Below are 17,903 nucleotides of genomic sequence, written 5' to 3'. Positions count from 1 at the left end.
AGTTTCAGAGCAGAGTCTAAATGAACCCCCTTACTGCCGGGCACATTTTGACCCCAAATGGTAAAAACACCAATAAAAAAGGTGTATGGGGGGGCTGCTGTAGTTTGCGTCTGGAATGCTCCCTAAAGGCCCATGTTTTAGAGGCTCAGCCCCAGGTGGGCGCTATGAGAAGTGGTGGGAGGTCTTCAGGTCACTGGGAAGTGCTCTCTAAGGGGACTGTGGGACTCGGGTCTATTCCTCCTCTTTTCTGCTGGGTCGGTTCTGTCCTTTTTCGTAGAGTCTGGGTAGGGCAAAGGGCGCTCCATCTGCACAGCATGCAGCGGAGGCAGAGGATGGGAGTGTTTGGGGACCTCTGCCTGAGGCTGCAAGCACTCTGGGGCAGCTATGGGTGAGAGGACGCCAGGAGAAGGGGTGGGGGTTTTCACGGGAGATGCAGATGCTGCCACCCACTTCTTAGAACACTGTACTGTCCTCTGGGACTGCCATTTCATGTGGTTTCCCAGCAGCGAGAGCCTGGGCATATTTAGGTGGCAGCCAGGTAGGTTCCAAAGGGAAACAGGCCAGACCCCATGCTGGACCCGTCCCCTGCCCAGCTCTTACCTTTCTTCTCCAGCTTCTTCATGTCCCTCAGCTTCTCCACATTGTGGGGGTCACTGAGCCACAGCTGCATGCGGACAAAGGGCTCCCTCCCCTTCAGGCTCAGCTTGTGCCAGGGTTTGGGCCGGGACAACAGGTCAGACACAGAGCCCTGGGTCAGGCCCAGGATGCTCTCCCCAAACAGCCGCTGCCCTGGGGACAGGGGAGGAGGCAGCCCGTTACCAGAGGCTGGGCAGAGAGACCTGCTCCCAGGAGAGGCAGGAACAGGCTGGAGACACAGGCCAAGCCCAGCACTGTCTCCACTCTCTCAGGAAGGAGAGCCTGAGACATGGGGGACCTTCCTGCAAAGTACACACCCTCTGGTCCAGCAATTCCACCCTGGGATTTACCCCTGGGCTCTCCTGCCTGCAGTGGAAGGGCGCACCCTGGTTGTCTTGTGTCTGAGGTGCTGAGGTTGAGCCAGGGCCTGTGCAAGTAAGCTTACAATCTATTTCTGCACTCTACCTGCGGCCCTGATTTATTTACCTTTTTTTTTTTTTAAAGTACCAGGATAGACCCCACGGACATTGAACCACTGAGCCACATCCTCAGCCCTTTTTATATTTTGTTTAGACACAAAGTCTCACTAAGTTGCTTAGGGTCTCGTAAAGGTGCTGAGGCTGGCTTTGAACTTGCGATCCTCCCGCCTCAGCCTCCCGAGTGGCTGGGATTATATGTGTGCGCCGCTATGCTGGATGTCTATTATTTTTAACTTATTTTTTTAAACTGATTGTTTTTAAAACTCATTTTAAAGCAATGAATAAGTCTTATTTTCACAATAGGAAGTGTAGTGAGAAACTCGGGGCTCAGACATTCCTCAGGGAGGCGTATAACTTGCATCTAAGGCTCAGCGGAGCGTGTAAGCCAGGAAAAGAAAGATGCCCAGAACAGATTTCCCCGTCTTATGCTCCCCGGGGTGCAAGTTTGGGCCCTGGATGAGGACAGTGTTACAGCTTCACTGCAACTTGGTTCTTTGAACCCCCAGAGGAAAGTTTTTTGGAGTGTGGGCTGAGGATTCCAGGGGATTCAGACCTGCCTTCACCTGCTACAGGGACATAGGCCAGTCAAGATGCCTTGAGTGGGTTCCTGCATGCCTGGGCTGACTGGTACCTCCAGCTGGCCCAAGGCACTAGGTTCTCACCATGGGCACTTTTCCTTGAGGCCACCCAGGACAGGAGGCAGCAACCCTGGTTCCGGCTACCCATACCTAGATTGTTGTCTGTGAGGACCTCCTTGACTCTTTTGGTGATGGAGTAAGTGTCCAGCTCTGGGGACATAGCCACAATCTCCTGGATGCCTCCTGTGGCCTGGCTGCCAGAGTGCATCTTCCCACCCAGCGAGGAGCCAGAGCGGCCGTCTGGCTGCTGGTTCTCCTTGCTGCTCTCCAGTGACAGGCTCAAGGACTCTTGGGAACTCTTCTCAGGCTCCAGGGGGCTTGGGGGCGGTGAAGGTGAGGACCGCAGCTCGGGAGGACTGGCTGTGGGCCACAAAGAGACAGAGAGGTGGTCACTGCCATCTGGCATGGACACACACTTTCTGGGCAGGCTGGGGCTTGACAACAATCCGTTCTGCTATGGCCCAGTCGTGTCCCTGAGGGGCCCTCTATAGGAGGCTCACCAGGTCTCCCAGCGTCTCCCCACAGTGCTTATTAAGTACAAAGAGAGAAGAGCTGCCTCCCAGTAGCAGTTCTGAGAAGACCCCCAAACCAAGTCACCAGAGGCAGCAGCCACGGTGCCCCCACCCGGCACACTGCGAGGGACACAGCATCACTGCTGGGAGGCTCCCACCACGGGCAGGGCCTCAACCTAATCGCCAGGAGACACTCGACCCAGGTGGTCCCAAGGTGCCTGGCCTCCAGCTTTTAGCAAAGTCACACTGCCAAAGGAAGAGGCAGAATGTCCAGAGTGGAACACGGCAACTAAATACTAGTGACCTGAACCTGATGCCGGCAAGGGGGAATGATGTGTGTGTGTAATTGATAATTTATACTTTTATAAATGTTATAAATTGATAATTTATATATGACACACACATATATAAATGATATAATTAGAACAAGTGATAAAACTTGATTGTAGATGGTAGGTGAGGTACCATGAATCATGATAATGTTTCATTTTTTTCCAGGGATTGAATCCTGGGGGCGCTTTACTACTGAGCTATATCCACAGATCCTTTTAAAATTCTGAGACAGGATCTTGCTAAGTTGACAAGACTGGCCTGTCACTTGTGATCCTCTTGCCTCAGCCTCCCCAGACACTGGGGATTATGTGCCATTGATACCCCGTGGAAAGTTTCATTTCTGTATTTCTGGAAAATACAGTTGGCTTCTAATATCCTCAGGTTTGGTATCTGTGGATTAACCAACCACTGTTCAAAATTATTTTTTAAAAAATTGTGTCTAGGGGCTGGAGATACAGCTCAGTTGGTAGAGTGCTTACCTTGCATGCATAAGGCCCTGGTTCAATCCCAGCACCACACACACACACACACACACACACAGACAGACAGACAGACACACACACAGACAGACAGACAGACACACACACAAATAAATAAAGACTAATTTACTAAAAAAATTTAAAAGAAAATACAATTCCATAACTATTTGCACAGCATTTGCATTGTGCCAGGTACTGAGAGTCACCCAGGGTTGATCTAAAGCACAGAAGAGGCTGTGCATGGGTGCATACAAACACTTCAGCATTTTATATGTGGGACTTGGGCATCTCTGCATGTTGGCATCCCTGGAACCAACTCGCTGTGCAACTTGGGGACAATGACACTTGCTCAAGTATTGATGAAGAGATTCAATGTTGCCAACAGATTCCTCAAATGAAGAGAAAGTACAAACGCAGCGTGTGATTAGGGGCTGACAGTGGTGGAGCACATAGGGAGCGGGCGGTTCTGCCTGGTTCTTCTGTAAATTAGAAACTATGTCAAACCAAGGGTTAAACCACAACAAAAGGAAGTGGGCAGTGATCTACAAGATCAGCCACCAGAGTGCAGCCAAATAAAACTGGGGAAGCCCTGCAGCCTTTGTAGATAACACAGGGCTGGGGCCGTGGCTCAGGGGAGCACCTGCTCAGCAGGCCTAAGGCCTGGGTTCCCTCTAGCACCACACACGCACACAGTGATACATAATGAAAAGATGTCCACAGCACACGTGGACATGCGAAGCGCTAGTTTTGTGTGTGTGTGGTGCTGGGGCGGAACCTGGGACCTTGTGCATGCTAAGGAAGCTCTCTACCGCCGAGTCACACCCCTGCCCTCCCTTCTTGTTTAAAAAAGCAGTAGTTCTGCCCAAGCTTTGCTCCCCACCTGCTCCTGGTGTCTGCTCTGCCCAGTGTGGGGGCTGTCTGTGTGTGCTCAGGGGCTGTGGCTGCAGGGCACAGTCATGGTAGGATGCAGAGGGAAGTATGGAGGCCCTGTAGCTGGGGGGCCACCAGCACCCCTTGATAAAACACAGTCACCTGGAACTTGGGCTTTTGCCACTTGACATTCTGTTTCTGGTCTGTATCCCTGTTGATATGAACTTAAACTATGGTTTTGTCCTATTGACTGATCCCTACTTATAGGTGGGGAGATTGAGGCTGAGCCAGGCCCTGGGATTGTCTCTACCTTGCCCTGGTTTCAGTGGGCAGGGCAGCTGTCCATCCTGTAGCCAGGTGCCCTTATCCCAGCGCAGGCCTGGGTGGGCCCCTCACCGGGCCCCAGCAGACCAGCTCTCCGGTGTTAGCAGGAGGGAGCTTCTCCCCACTCCTGGGCTGACTTGGGGCTACTCTCAGCCTGGCTTCCTTACCTGCCAGGCTCAGACTCTCCCTTGCACACTCTCAAGAGGGAGTGGATGCGAGGGGCCAAAACCCTGTGCTGAGACCCCTGGGGCTGTGTGCTGGGTCTTCCAGGAAAAGAGATGATTCTGGACCAGTGGTGGGGTGGGGCTCGGCAAGCGAAATATTTCCTCTACCTGTTCCAGCACCCAGCACCCCCAGAGGTGTAAATGAGGGGCTCTGTGCCTCAGATGTGGGCCAAGAAGCATCACCCTGGTGGGGGAAAGCTGAGGGGGACCGGGAGACAGCCAGAAGCATGTGTGATATCCAGGGGCGCAGTCATGGTGGGATGCAGAGGGAAGTACAGAGGCCCTGTAGCTGGGGGGCCACCAGCACCCCTCGAGAGGGCCCTGCCTACACTCACCTTGGGAGGCGCTGGGCTGCTGGCCCACGGCCTGACCGAGCTGGTCTGAGAGCCACAGCTGCATGCGGATGAAGGGCTCCCGCCCCTTCTGTGTCAGCTTGCTCCAGGGCTTCGGCCGGGACAGCATGTCACTCACGCTGCCCTGCGATAGGCCCAGCACCTGCGGTGGGCGAGGCAGGCAGGGAAGGTCAGCAGGCCCCTGGACACTGCCATTCCATGCTGTCCCCCTGAGGCCCTGGGTGTCAGGCTGCTCTCATTTGTTCTTCATCTCCAGGGGCCTGCTGGGCACCTGTGCTGCGCCCCCTCTTTCCTGAGAAAACTCCAACCTGGCCTCGAGTGCCCCCTCCGCTGGGAAGCCTCCTTGTGTCTCCCACTTAGGTCCCGTCACCCTCCTCTGAGCCTGCTGGTACTGCAGGGACACATGGACAAGGACACTGAGACCACTTCACTGGCTGGGCCACGGGAAGTGCAGAGGTCTGGGGGAGGGGGTAAGTGGATTCTTGCAGCCTGGGAAGGAAGTGTTTCACTGCCCACAGCAGCACTGTGGCTCCCTCCCACGAGCCCAGGGACAGCTGGACCCTGGAGAGAGGGCAATGCTGTAGAGGGGGGAGAGTCTGCTCCATTGGAATTCTTGCAGGGCGCGCCCTGGGGGCTGAGGCCCGAGAGGCTCTCCCTCCCCAAGGCCCACAGTCTCCCTAGGGTCCACGGCCTCTCCGACCCCTGCGGCCTTCACCTTCTCCCCAAAGATCCTCTGGCAGATCCCATTCTTGGCCAGCTTCTCCTTGACCTGACGCGTCAGCTCCAGAGTGTCCACCTCGCGGTACATGTAGAGCTCGTACTGCTCGGGGGTCAGGGGTGGCACGGTGGGCTTCAGGGTGCGGGGCACATAGGCTGGGTAGTAGGCCAGCCGCCCGCTGCTGCCCACCTCGGGGGCTCCCCCTTCTGCCTTCAGTTCGCCCACCCTGGGGGACTCATCCTCGCCCCCAGCTGCCTCATCCTCAGGGGCAGCGGGCGCCTCGTCTCCGCGGGGCCAGGCCCGCCCGTTGAGTTGGCCAGAGTAGCTGGAGGAGGAGGAGGACAGGGAGGGCGAGACAGAGGCATAGGGGCGGCTGAGCAGGCCGCGGTCCGAGGCCCAGTGGTGATCGAAGTAGCCGGCATCACCAATCTCTGATTTGACTTTCCGGATGATGCTTTGCACAAAGGCTGCGGGGGATAGGACCGTGAGGGACGTCTGTGTGGCACTGCTGCTGGTCCCCCCGCTGCCACCTCCAGTGCTGTCCTCCTGCTTGACGTAGGCTGGGCCCCCATTCTGGCTCATGGCTGCCAGCGAGGGCCGCTCTGGGGGAGAAGGAGGCACCGAGCGGCCCCGGGGTCCTGCCTCCATTTCCAGCAGGGCCTGCTGCTGGGCCTGCATCTCACGGCGAGCCTGTTCCAGAATGTTCTTGATGGCATCTTCTGAGGTGCTGGTGGAGGCTGTGCCGTTGGTGATGCTCAATGGGGCCGCTGAGTTCTTGGGTTCACCTGTGGGGAGGACGACAGGGCAGCCAGGGGCCCCTCATCAGGGCTCAGCTTGAAGGCAAGGATGTTCAAAGCATCAGTATTTATACCACAAAAAAGTGGAGTCAACCTCTGTGTTCAGCAGATGGGGATTGGTTAAGAAAGTTAGGTCCCTCTGTATGGCAGGACATCAGGCTGCCATTAAAATTCAGGTTGAGGGGCTGGGGCTGGGGCTGTGGCTCAGGGTGGAGCGCTTGCCTAGCATGTGTGAGGCACTGAGTTCAATCCTCAGCACTACCTAAAAATGAATAAAATAAAGGTCCATTGACAACTAAAAAATTTTTTAAGAAGTCAGGTTGACAGCTGAGAAATGGCTCAGTGGTAGGTTCCATCCCCAACACAACAAAACAAAAAGTCCTGGTGACTGATTTTAGCCTATGCAGGAGAAGTGTTCACAAGGATAATATAACACAAGAAAGACCTGTCTTTCACACGCTATGATCCACCTAAGCAAATGATCAAAGACAAGGAAGACACTGTAGCACATAAGATGCTTCTTTGATTATTCTATAGCAAAACAGTGGCACAAATCCAAATGCCCATGGATTGGAGAATGGATAATAAATAATGGCACAGTCTGACAGTGAACTACTCTACAGCAGTGACAAAGGAAACCACCCTGCAAAGCCACATGTGGATCTTTTATTTTTTGGTGGTGCTGGGCCTGGCACATGCTAGGTAAGTGCTCTGCCCCTGAGCTACACACTCAGCCCTTATTTTACTTTGAGACAGTTTTGTTAACTTGCCTAGAACCTGCAGTCCTCCTGCCTCAGCCTCCTGTGCCTGAGACCTGTGCCACCATACCTGGCCCACACATGAATCTTTATTTTTTGGTACCAGGGATTGAACTCAGGGACACTTGACCACTGAGCCACATCTCCAGCCCTTTTTGTGTGTTTTATTTAGAGACAGAGTCTCACTGAGTTCCTTATTACCTTGCTCCTGCTGAAGCTGGCTTTGAAATGGCCATCCCCCTACCTCAGCCTCCTGAGCCACTGGGATTGTAGGCGTGTGCCACCAAGCCCAGCCATGCGTGACTCTTTTTTTTTTTTTTTTTTTGTGACTCTTAATAACATAGTAGTGGGCAAAAATAACAAGTCCCAGAAGATGAAGATGACACAGTATAATGTGCCTTCTATGTGTTTATTGACTTATGCAGTCCTGGGGACTGAACCCAGGGGTACTCCACTACTGAGTCACTGAGCTACATCCCTAGCCCCTTTTATTTTTTAATTTTGAGACGGGGTCTTATTATGTTGCCTAGGCTGGCTTTGAACTGGTGATATTCTCCGGCCTCAGCCTCCCGAGTTGCTGGGTTGCAGATGTGTGCCATAACATGCCTTCTATAAAGCTCCCAAGCAAGCAAAATAAACAGTATGCAATTCAGTGAACAATCTTTTTAACAAATGACAAACTTAAAGGAGCCACAAAAAAAATTTAGGATAAAGGATCTCAGAGTGTAGGCAGCAGGGTGTGAAATGCCAGAAGATGGGAGACACTGGGGATTTTCTATACCTTGGGTGGGTTCACAGGCTCCCAGAGGATGGTTCTATGATATGAGTGAGCGAGAGAATGCATGAGTGAATAAATGAGTGAGTGAATGAGTAGGTGAGTGAATAGGTGAATGAGTGGGTGAGTGAGTGGATGAGTGAGTGGGTGAGTGGGTGAGTGGGTGAGTGAGTGAGAGGGTGAGTTAGTGAGTGAATGAGTGAGTGAGTGGGTGGGTGAGTGAGTGGGTGAGTTAGTGGGTAAGTTAGTGGGTGAGTTAGTGAGTGGGTGAGTAGGTGAGAGGCCGAGTGAGTGGGTGAGTTAGTGGGTAAGTTAGTGGGTGAGTTAATGAGTGGGTGAGTGAGTGGGTGAGTTAATAAGTGGGTGAGTTAATGAGTGGGTGAATGAGTGAGTGAGTGAGTGGGTGGGTGGGTGAGTGAGTGGGTGAATGAGTGAATGAGTGAGTGGGTGAGTGAATGAGTATGTGAGTGAGTGAGTGGGTGGGTGAGTTAGTGAGTGGGTGAGTGAATGGATGAGTGAGTGGGTTAGTTAGTGAGTGGGTAAGTGAGTGAATGAGTGGGGTGAGTTAGTGGGTGGGTGAGTGAGTGGGTGAGTGAGTGGGTGAGTAGGTGAGTGAGTGAGTGGGTGAGTAAGTGAGTAGGTGAATGAGTGAGTGAGTGAGTGGGTGAATGGGTGAGTGGGTGGGTGAATGAGTGAATGAGTGAGTGGGTGAGTGAATGAGTAAGTGAGTGGGTGGGTGAGTGGGTGAGAGGGTGAGTTAGTGAGTAGGTGAGTGGGTGAGTGAGTGGGTGAATGAGTGAGCAGGTGAGTTAGTGAGTGGGTGAGTGAGTAGGTGAGTGAGTGAGTGGGTGAATGGGTGGGTGAGTAGGTGAGTGAGTGGGTGGGTGAGTGAGTGGGTGGGTGGGTGAGTGGGTGAATGAGTGAGTGGGCGAGTGAGTGGGTGAGTTAATGGGTGAGTTAGTGAGTGGATGAGTTAGTGAGTGGGTGAGTGAGTGAATGAGTGACTGAATGAGTGAGTGGGTGAGTTAGTGAGTGGGTGGGTGGGAGAGTGAGTGGGTGAGTTGGTGGGTGAGTGAGTGGGTGAGTGAGTGGGTGAGTGGGTGAGTGAGTAGGTGGGTGACTGGGTGAATGAGTGACTGAATGAGTGAGTGGGTGAGTTAGTGGGTGAGTGAGTGAGTGGGTGGGTGAGTAAGTGGGTGAGTGGGTGGGTGAGTGAGTAAGTGGGTGAGTGGGTGGGTGGGTGTATATACAAATACACATTCGGGGGAAGGCCTCTCCAGGAGCTTCCATGAGAATTTGTCATACACCAGGGACAGACTGATCTGTGACTTAACCCTGAGGGTGACAGTTAACCAGCAGACAGATAGGTGCATCCTCTGCTCTCGGGCAGCCTCTCCAGTGCTGGGCCCCCCACCCCTGCCTGGGCTGGGGCAGCGCAACCTTTCTCTATCCTCTCTCTGTGCAGGCTCCATCCTGAGGGATCCCCACAGACCCATTCAAATAATTTTTATTGCTTTTCCAATTTAAAAAGTAATCCAGCAATAAAGTATCAGTCTTATTATTTAGTCATAGAAAGGAGCACAGCACAGAGCACTGCTCCAACCTGGAGAAACCTTGAAAGCATGATGTGACGTGAGAGACTCTGGACACAGAGGGCCACCTGTTGGATGAGTTAACCTACACGGTGTGTCCATGACAGGCAAATCCACTCGCGCAGAGCGCAGACCAGGGCTGCAGAGGGCCCTGGGAGTGGGATGGGATCCACAGCCTAATGGGCATGAGGTGTCCTTTGGGGCGATGAGTGTCTGTAATTAGGTGGAGATGATCACTGCATAGCAGGACAAATGTACTAAACATTACTGAATCACGCACTTTAAATTGTTTTATAGTATGTAATTTTTACCTCAATTTTAAAAAAGGTCACAAAAAGCGCAGAACGTAGGGAGAAAAAAATCCCCTTCTCGGGCTGGGGATGTGGCTCAAGTGGTAGCGCGCTCGCCTGGCATGCGTGCGGCCCGGGTTCGATCCTCAACACCACATACAAACAAAGATGTTGTGTCTACTGAAAGCTAAAAAATAAAATATTAAAAAATTCTCTCTCACTCTCTCTTTAAAAAAAAAAAAGTGTTCTGCAGAGTTTGTTAAAAAAAAAAAAAATCCCCTTCTGTCTGTCCAGAGGCTGCTACATGAGACGTGCTCTTTATTTCTTCTGAGTCTGATTTCCATGCTACGGGCACTGAAGGATCATCCTTGCTAGGTGGGATAGAGCCTGGCTTGTCTCTACTCAGTATCAACATGAATGATTTTTCTTATCATTAACAGTTCTTCCCAGGGCTGGGGTTACAGCTCAGTGGTAGAGTGCTTGCATGTGTGAGGGACTGGGTTCAATTCTCAGCGCCGCATATAAAAAAGTAAAATAAATGTCGTTGACAATAAAAAAAAAAATTCTTCCAGTGATTCTGGAGGCTAAAGATCCCAAGCTCCATACCAGCCTAGGCAACTTAGTGAGACCCTAGCTCAGAATTAAAAATTAAAAGGGCTGGGAGTATAGTTCAGGGGTAGAGAGCCCCTGGGTTCAACGCCCAGAACCACAGGGAAAAAAAATTTTTCTGTCTTTAATGGCTGCATGTGCCATTGATGGGATATTATCTGCACTGCTGGGCACTTAGGTTGTTTCCAGTTTGCCACTCTAGTAAAGAAGGATAGAGCAACGGCTTGTACGTAAATCTCTGCCCCCATTATGGACTTTCCTTTGGTTCCCTCAAGTACAAACCCTGGGCTGACAGGCAGCCACGGTCCTTTCCTTGGGGCAGAGGCTGGTGTACTCTCTGCTTTGCACTCGCTTGGTCAGGGGCTTGGTGGCGACCTTGGGAATTTTCTTCTGAGTCCTGTGTAGACCCTGAATGTAAAGCCCCCCGGCTGGCCCACTAGGGCAGACTTTTCCTCTGCTGTGAGGCTGCCATTTACATTTCCCCAGAGCCTCATGCACACAGGCAGCTGCTCCCTGCTGAGCTTCACCCCAGCCCGACATGAGCTTGCTTCTCGGCAGCTCTCCTCGCTCCGCTGACAAGTCTCACCCAGGTCCTAACCTAGGTCTAACGCTGGATGCGTTTACTGCTTACTTCCCTATCTTGCATCTCTTGATACCGAAGCTGACACAGAAGAAACCGCAGTGTACAGAGAAGAAAATGCATAGTGTAGGGGCTCAGGGGATCCTAGGGCGGGGCAGCTCAGGTTCCCCCAGCTCAAGCCCTTCTCCTTTTGTTTCTCCAGGAAGCGGGAGGGGGCAGGACCTGGGGAAACTCCTTTGCTCTCAGCCACAGGCAGCTTGGAGATTGGGATGCCTGCTCTGAGGAGCCACCAGGGGGCAGCTGACCCTGCAAAATGAAGAGCAGAGCAATCCTGGTTCAAGTAGCTGTGGTCCACACTGCACTGAGCTCCAGGATCAAATGGGGGTGGGGGTGGGGGTGGGGGTGTAAACTGGTCCCCGGTTGCATAAAGCCCCCAGACCAGTGGAAGGGACAGCCATACCAGAAGCATAGAATTGCAACGAGAGATGTAATAATTAAAATGAGAGACTGTGAGAGGGACCTGGGTGAGACCATGACCGTGAGAGGTGTGGAGGGCCCAGGGGGAGTCTGAAGATGTAGGGCCTGGAGTCTTACTGAGGGGCTGGGATTTGATATCCAGGGTAGCAGGGAGCCATGGAGAGACCTGAGCACTGACATGACCACTAATGTGCTCTAAAAAGATCCCTCTGGTCTGGGAGGTTCAGACCCCTTGGAACCCCCTGGGGAACAGCCCGCTGCTCAAGGCAGCCCTGGAGGCCTCCCCACGGCCGGCCGAGTCTACTCACCCCCTTTCTGGGACTCGATCTCCTTCTTGGCCTGCTCCAGGATGCTCTTGATGGCATCGTCCGAGCCCGTCTCAGGTGTGCGGATTCGTGGGGTGATGCTACCTGGGGGAGGCAAAAGGCATCTGTGGTGGGGTTTGCATGGGAGTCCAGGGCCCAGGAGCAGGGGCTGGGCTGCCCTGCGGGCACAGGGCTGCCGTATGGTCTGTGTGGTGAAATGTGGATGTTCGGCTGCTCTGGCTTGAAACATGATGAATAAAGCACACATGGCGACGACAGTGACGACAACTGCCGCAGCTGGCGCTGGGAGCAGTCACCAGGTGCCAGGTTCAGTGGTCAGTGCTTTATGCCCCTGAAATCCCCAGGACTTTCCAGGAGGCTGACGGCTGGGGAACCGAGGCCCAGGGCAGTTGGGGGAGCTGAGTGGCCAGCCAGTGGCTGTGGCTGAGCCAGGATCCAAACCTGGTGTCTGTGAGGTAGAGCCAGGTCCTGCACATCAAGGAACCTAAAAATCCACTCTGGCAAGGATGGCGTCCACCCAGGCCATCTCACAGATGGGTAAACTGAGGGTTGGAGGGGTCCCCACCAGGACAGACCCCAGGACGGAGGGCGTGAGGGCGTTTTCTGTTTTAGCAGAGGACTAAACTGAGGCACAGAGAGGCGAAATCACCTGCCTCGGGTCACACAGCAGGGAGGCAGAGAGTGGGCTTTTGGACCAGCCCTGTGCCTGGGCCTGGCCAAGATGTGCGGGCTGTGCTCACCTCGCTGCCGCACCTGGATGGTCCTCAGGGCCAACACATTCTGTTCATCTGACAGAAACTGCTTCATCTTGAGGAAGGGCTCCTTGCCCTTCACTGTGAGCTTGCGCCAGGGCTTGGGCCGGGCCAGGATCTCGCTGACGGAGCCCTGGGACAGCCCTAGCACATAGTGGCCGAACACCCGCTGCCCGATGTTGTGCTTGAGCAGCTGCTCCTTCACCTGGAAGGCTATCTCCGCTGTGTCCAGCTGTTCCTCCTCTGCCCCGGTGCCTGCCACACTGCCCCCGCCACCATCGGCAGGCTCGAGGCTCCCTGGGGGCTCAGGGGCAGGGGCTGGGGTGGCTGGGGCCGTGGGGGGCTTGGTGTTATAGAAGCTTGGAGGGAACACCAGCAAGCCACCTGCCTCTCCCTTGAAGGGGGCCGGGGGCATCATGTGCTTGGAGAGCAATGTGTCCCCAGCCAGTCTTTCCCCTGAGGCCAGGCTGGGGAATGGGGACAGCGAGAAAGTCCGCGGGCCATCAGGTCCCAGGCTGGGGCCCAGCAGGGCCTGCCCGGGGCTGGGGGACATTGGGTCTTCAGGTCCTGGTGGAGGTGGCAGCTGCTGAGGGGAGGGGTAGGATGGCTCTGTGCCCAGAGAGTCCTTGATGGAGTCGTCCTCTGAAGGGTCCTCCTCTAGAATGCCAAGAGCGATAGACAGAGGGACAGAGATGGTGACATGGAGGGAGAGAGGGAGCAAAGTAGCCAGGCAGAGAGAGAGGCAGGGAGGGGAACGGACAGAGAGAACAGGAGCCAGACAGAAGGGAGCTGCATGCGGGGCAGGGCAGGAGGCAGAGCCAGGAGAGGAACACAGCAGCTCGGGGAGCAGGAGGACGGGGAGCAGGAGGACGGGGAGCAGGAGGACGGGAGCAGGAGGACGGGGAGCAGCAGGAGGACGGGGAGCAGGAGGAGGGAGAGCAGGAGGACGGGGAGCAGGAGGACGGGGAGCAGGAGGACGGGGAGCAGGAGGACGGGAGCAGGAGGACGGGGAGCAGGAGGAGGGAGAGCAGGAGGACGGGAGCAGGAGGACGGGGAGCAGGAGGACGGGAGAGCAGGAGGACGGGAGAGCAGGAGGACGGGAGCAGGAGGACGGGAGCAGGAGGAGGACGGGGAGCAGGAGGACGGGAGCAGGAGGACGGGGAGCAGGAGGACGGGGAGCAGGAGGACGGGAGCAGGAGGACGGGAGCAGGAGGACGGGAGCAGGAGGACGGGGAGCAGGAGGACGGGGAGCAGGAGGACGGGAGCAGGAGGACGGGGAGCAGGAGGACGGGGAGCAGGAGGAGGGAGAGCAGGAGGACGGGAGCAAGAGGAGGGAGAGCAGGAGGACGGGGAGCAGGAGGACGGGGAGCAGCAGGAGGACGGGAGCAGGAGGAGGGAGAGCAGGAGGACGGGGAGCAGGAGGACGGGGAGCAGGAGGACGGGGAGCAGGAGGACGGGAGCAGGAGGACGGGGAGCAGGAGGAGGGAGAGCAGGAGGACGGGAGCAGGAGGACGGGGAGCAGGAGGACGGGAGAGCAGGAGGACGGGAGAGCAGGAGGACGGGAGCAGGAGGACGGGAGCAGGAGGAGGACGGGGAGCAGGAGGACGGGAGCAGGAGGACGGGGAGCAGGAGGACGGGGAGCAGGAGGACGGGAGCAGGAGGACGGGGAGCAGGAGGACGGGAGCAGGAGGACGGGAGCAGGAGGACGGGGAGCAGGAGGACGGGGAGCAGGAGGAGGGGAGCAGGAGGACGGGGAGCAGGAGGACGGGGAGCAGGAGGAGGGAGAGCAGGAGGACGGGAGCAAGAGGAGGGAGAGCAGGAGGACGGGGAGCAGGAGGACGGGGAGCAGCAGGAGGACGGGAGCAGGAGGACGGGGAGCAGGAGGAGGGAGAGCAGGAGGACGGGGAGCAGGAGGACGGGGAGCAGGAGGAGGGAGAGCAGGAGGACGGGGAGCAGGAGGATGGGGAGCAGGAGGACGGGGAGCAGGAGGAGGGAGAGCAGGAGGACGGGAGCAGGAGGAGGGAGAGCAGGAGGATGGGGAGCAGGAGGACGGGAAGCAGGAGGAGGGAGAGCAGGAGGATGGGAGCAGGAGGAGGGAGAGCAGGAGGATGGGAAGCAGGAGGAGGGAGAGCAGGAGGACGAGGAGCAGCAGGAGGACGGGGAGCAGGAGGACGGGGAGCAGCAGGAGGAGGGGAGCAGCAGGAGGACGGGAGCAGGAGGACGGGAAGCAGGAGGAGGGAGAGCAGGAGGACGAGGAGCAGCAGGAGGACGGGGAGCAGGAGGACGGGGAGCAGCAGGAGGATGGGGAGCAGCAGGAGGACGGGAGCAGGAGGACGGGAGCAGGAGGAGGACGGGGAGCAGGAGGACGGGGAGCAGGAGGAGGGAGCAGGAGGAGGACGGGGAGCAGGAGGACGGGGAGCAGGAGGACGAGGAGCAGGAGGACGGGAGCAGGAGGACAGGAGCAGCAGGAGGACGGGGAGCAGGAGGACGGGAGCAGGAGGAGGACGGGGAGCAGGAGGAGGACGGGGAGCAGGAGGAGGACGGGGAGCAGCAGGAGGACGGGGAGCAGCAGGAGGACGGGGAGCAGCAGGAGGACGGGAGCAGGAGGAGGACGGGGAGCAGGAGGACGGGGAGCAGGAGGACAGGAGCAGCAGGAGGACGGGGAGCAGGAGGACGGGAGCAGGAGGAGGACGGGGAGCAGGAGGACGGGAGCAGGAGGACAGGAGCAGCAGGAGGACGGGGAGCAGGAGGACGGGAGCAGGAGGAGGGAGAGCAGGAGGGCGGGGAGCAGGAGGACGGAGAGCAGGAGGACGGGAGCAGGAGGAGGGAGAGCAGGAGGGCGGGGAGCAGGAGGACGGGGGCAGGAGGACGGGAGCAGGAGGACGGGAGCAGGAGGACGGGGAGCAGCAGGAGGACGGGGAGCAGCAGGAGGACGGAGAGCAGCAGGAGGACGGGAGCAGGAGGAGGACGGGAGCAGGGGGATGGGAGCAGGAGGGCGGGGAGCAGGAGGACGGGAGCAGGAGGACGGAGAGCAGGAGGACGGGGAGCAGCAGGAGGACGGGGAGCAGCAGGAGGACGGGAGCAGGAGGAGGACGGGAGCAGGGGGATGGGAGCAGGAGGGCGGGGAGCAGGAGGACGGGGGCAGGAGGACGGGAGCAGGAGCAGGGAGAGCAGGTGGACAAGAGCAGGATGGGAGCAGGAGGGCGGGGAGCATCCCTCTTCCCCTACCAGGGCTGGTCAGAAGACTGGGCTTTTCTAGAAGGAACTTCTGTGCTGGGAAGAAGGCCTCCTTTGCTATGAGTAGTGAGTCATCAGGTTTGGCCAGGCCCTGAGGAGACAGGAAGCAGGCCTGAGAAGGCACGCTGGCTGGAGGCCCCACAGGCAGCCTCCTTTGAAGATGAGAACCTGGCAGGGACATTTACCTGGGGGAGGCTGCAGGTGCTGGAGGCCAGCTTCATGGCTTTCAGGATGCTGCAGGAGAAAGTGCAGAGGCCTGAGGTCAGCCAGGCCCCCGGGCCGCAGGCAAGGTCTTGTAAGGGGCATCAGCCCACTCATCATCTCTGATGGAGAGCCACTCCCATCCCCCTCTCCCACCCGCAGGGCCCTCTGTGTCTGGGGGCTCTGCACTGTGGCTCCAATCAACCAGGGACAGAAAATATTTGAGCTGGCAAAACCGCTCTGTGGTAGAATGCTTGCCTAGCATGTGCAAGGCCTGGGCTCAATCCCTAGCACTGCTTAAAAAAAAGAAAAGAAAGAAATTATTTGAAATAAAATTCCAGAAAGTTCTAAAAACCAAAACTTAAAATTCGCACTGAATCCACTCCAGAGCAGTGATGAATCAGCAGTGCATTAGGTATCATGGGAAACCTGGAGGTGATCTGAAGTTCACATGAGGATGTGTGTTGGTTCTAGCAAACACCATGCCATTTCATATGGGTTGTGTAAGGCACTGTGGGTGGCCCCGGAACCCATCCCCAGGAATGCCGAGGGGCAAGTGTCTGTTGTTGACCTGTTGCAACCACAGGTGGGAAGCAGAAGGCTTGTCAGCAGGTGAGGGTGTCCCTGGAAGTGGTTGCAGCAGCTGACCCCATGTTGGAGGGCTGCACTTATCTGTCAACCCCTGGTTACTACACCCAGGACAAGACGGCCACTTTGCAGGGGGCCATGATGGAAAAGGATTGGGGCAGCCAAACTTTGACATGCCTGGTATCCACGGGGAGGCGACAGGAGCCCAGCATGGGCAGGTGTAAGGAGGGAGGTGAGAACTTGCCCCGTCCCACCCTGCACTGTACCTCAGCTCTGTTTTGATCTCTTCATAGTCCGACTGTGCCTGGAGCTTTTCTTCTAGCTTCTGGAAGTAAAACGAAGAGGGTGAGCCTGGCCGGTGCTCAGGAGCTGCCTTCTGCCTGGGCACCTGCCGGTCTCCCACCAAGACCTGCCTCTATGGCCTCGGACTTGGCTGTGAGCTGCTGCTCCAGGTCCGCGATCTGGTTGGCAGAGGCCTCCTCCAGCTCCTGCAGAGAGTTGCGGAGGTGCTGTGCGTCCTTCAGCAGCCGCAGGATCTCCCTGTCCTTGGAGGCCAGGGCAGCCTCCAGCCGAGGCCCTGAGCACAGGGCGAAGCTCACCTTCTCCTGGGGGAAAAGGGGGCGTTGAGGGCCAAAGGGTGTGGGACGGGGGGCCACAGGGCTGGCCTCCTGGCCCAGGAACCCCAACAGGATGGAACATTCCACTTGTCAGTCCAGGAGTGCTGAGGGGCATGTGAATCATGCTGTGTGTGTGCTATGCTCCCCTTAAAACAGTGATTAAAGAGGAGCGACCACAATAGGCCGCAGCTGTGCATTGGCCACTGGGTGCTGCGGCGGAGGGACCGGCTTAGACAAAGGTTTGGGTTTCTGAACTCAGATTCTTCCCTAGAGCAATGATCTTGCCCCAGGTGACAAGGGACCTCAGGGTTAGACTAGAGACCTTGTAGCCACCTATGGGTGGCTCCTTCCTCCTAATTTGCTGATAGCCCAAGACCAGTGGCTTCTCTTGATTTTAGGAATTGGCCCCTTTGTCCCAGAGGAAGTTGGAGGGGTTGCTGTTTGAGGGACATGAAGTCAGGCTGGTCTCTGGCTCCGCGACAAAGACGTCTTAGAAGCATTTAAGGAAAAAGAAAAACCCACACACACACACACACACACACACACACACAAATACACTGCTACCAACCCAGCTTTCTTCCATGGAGATAAATGCCAATTAAAACAGGAAGCGGATGCCATTAATACATTAAATTAATTAGCATCGAGCGCCACCGTTGTGCTCAGAAAAGCTCACCTCCCAAACCAGCCGAGCTCCCCGTGGCTGATTAGCACAGGCATTTGCTGGGTTCCACGGGG

At 56.3% G+C, this 17,903-nt stretch overlaps 1 protein-coding gene across 4 annotated transcripts in view; it reads right to left on the bottom strand.

The window, feature by feature from the left end:
• Positions 1-17,903, bottom strand: part of Cux2 (cut like homeobox 2) — a 233,752-nt gene that overhangs the window by 5,120 nt on the left and 210,729 nt on the right. For 3 of the 4 annotated variants that reach the window (XM_058579876.1, XM_058579879.1, XM_058579878.1), the window contains 10 exons: positions 16,962-17,153; positions 16,815-16,873; positions 15,945-15,993; positions 15,751-15,871; positions 12,511-13,179; positions 11,753-11,854; positions 5,564-6,351; positions 4,831-4,990; positions 1,844-2,113; positions 601-789 (listed from right to left, as the gene is read on the bottom strand). In XM_058579876.1, the coding sequence (XP_058435859.1) occupies positions 601-789; positions 1,844-2,113; positions 4,831-4,990; positions 5,564-6,351; positions 11,753-11,854; positions 12,511-13,179; positions 15,751-15,871; positions 15,945-15,993; positions 16,815-16,873; positions 16,962-17,153 (2,599 nt within the window). The remainder of the gene's footprint in view (positions 1-600; positions 790-1,843; positions 2,114-4,830; positions 4,991-5,563; positions 6,352-11,752; positions 11,855-12,510; positions 13,180-15,750; positions 15,872-15,944; positions 15,994-16,814; positions 16,874-16,961; positions 17,154-17,903) is intronic. The other variant, XM_058579877.1, reaches the window with a different exon arrangement.

The sequence above is a fragment of the Marmota monax genome, unplaced genomic scaffold (genome assembly GCF_021218885.2).
Source record: "Marmota monax isolate L192 unplaced genomic scaffold, Marmota_monax_Labrador192_F-V1.1 WCK01_AAM20220418_F8-fsc00092, whole genome shotgun sequence".
In the NCBI taxonomy this organism is placed as follows: Eukaryota; Metazoa; Chordata; class Mammalia; order Rodentia; family Sciuridae; genus Marmota; species Marmota monax.
Note: the sequence above shows the minus strand (reverse complement) of the source record. Positions and strands in the feature narration are given on the sequence as shown.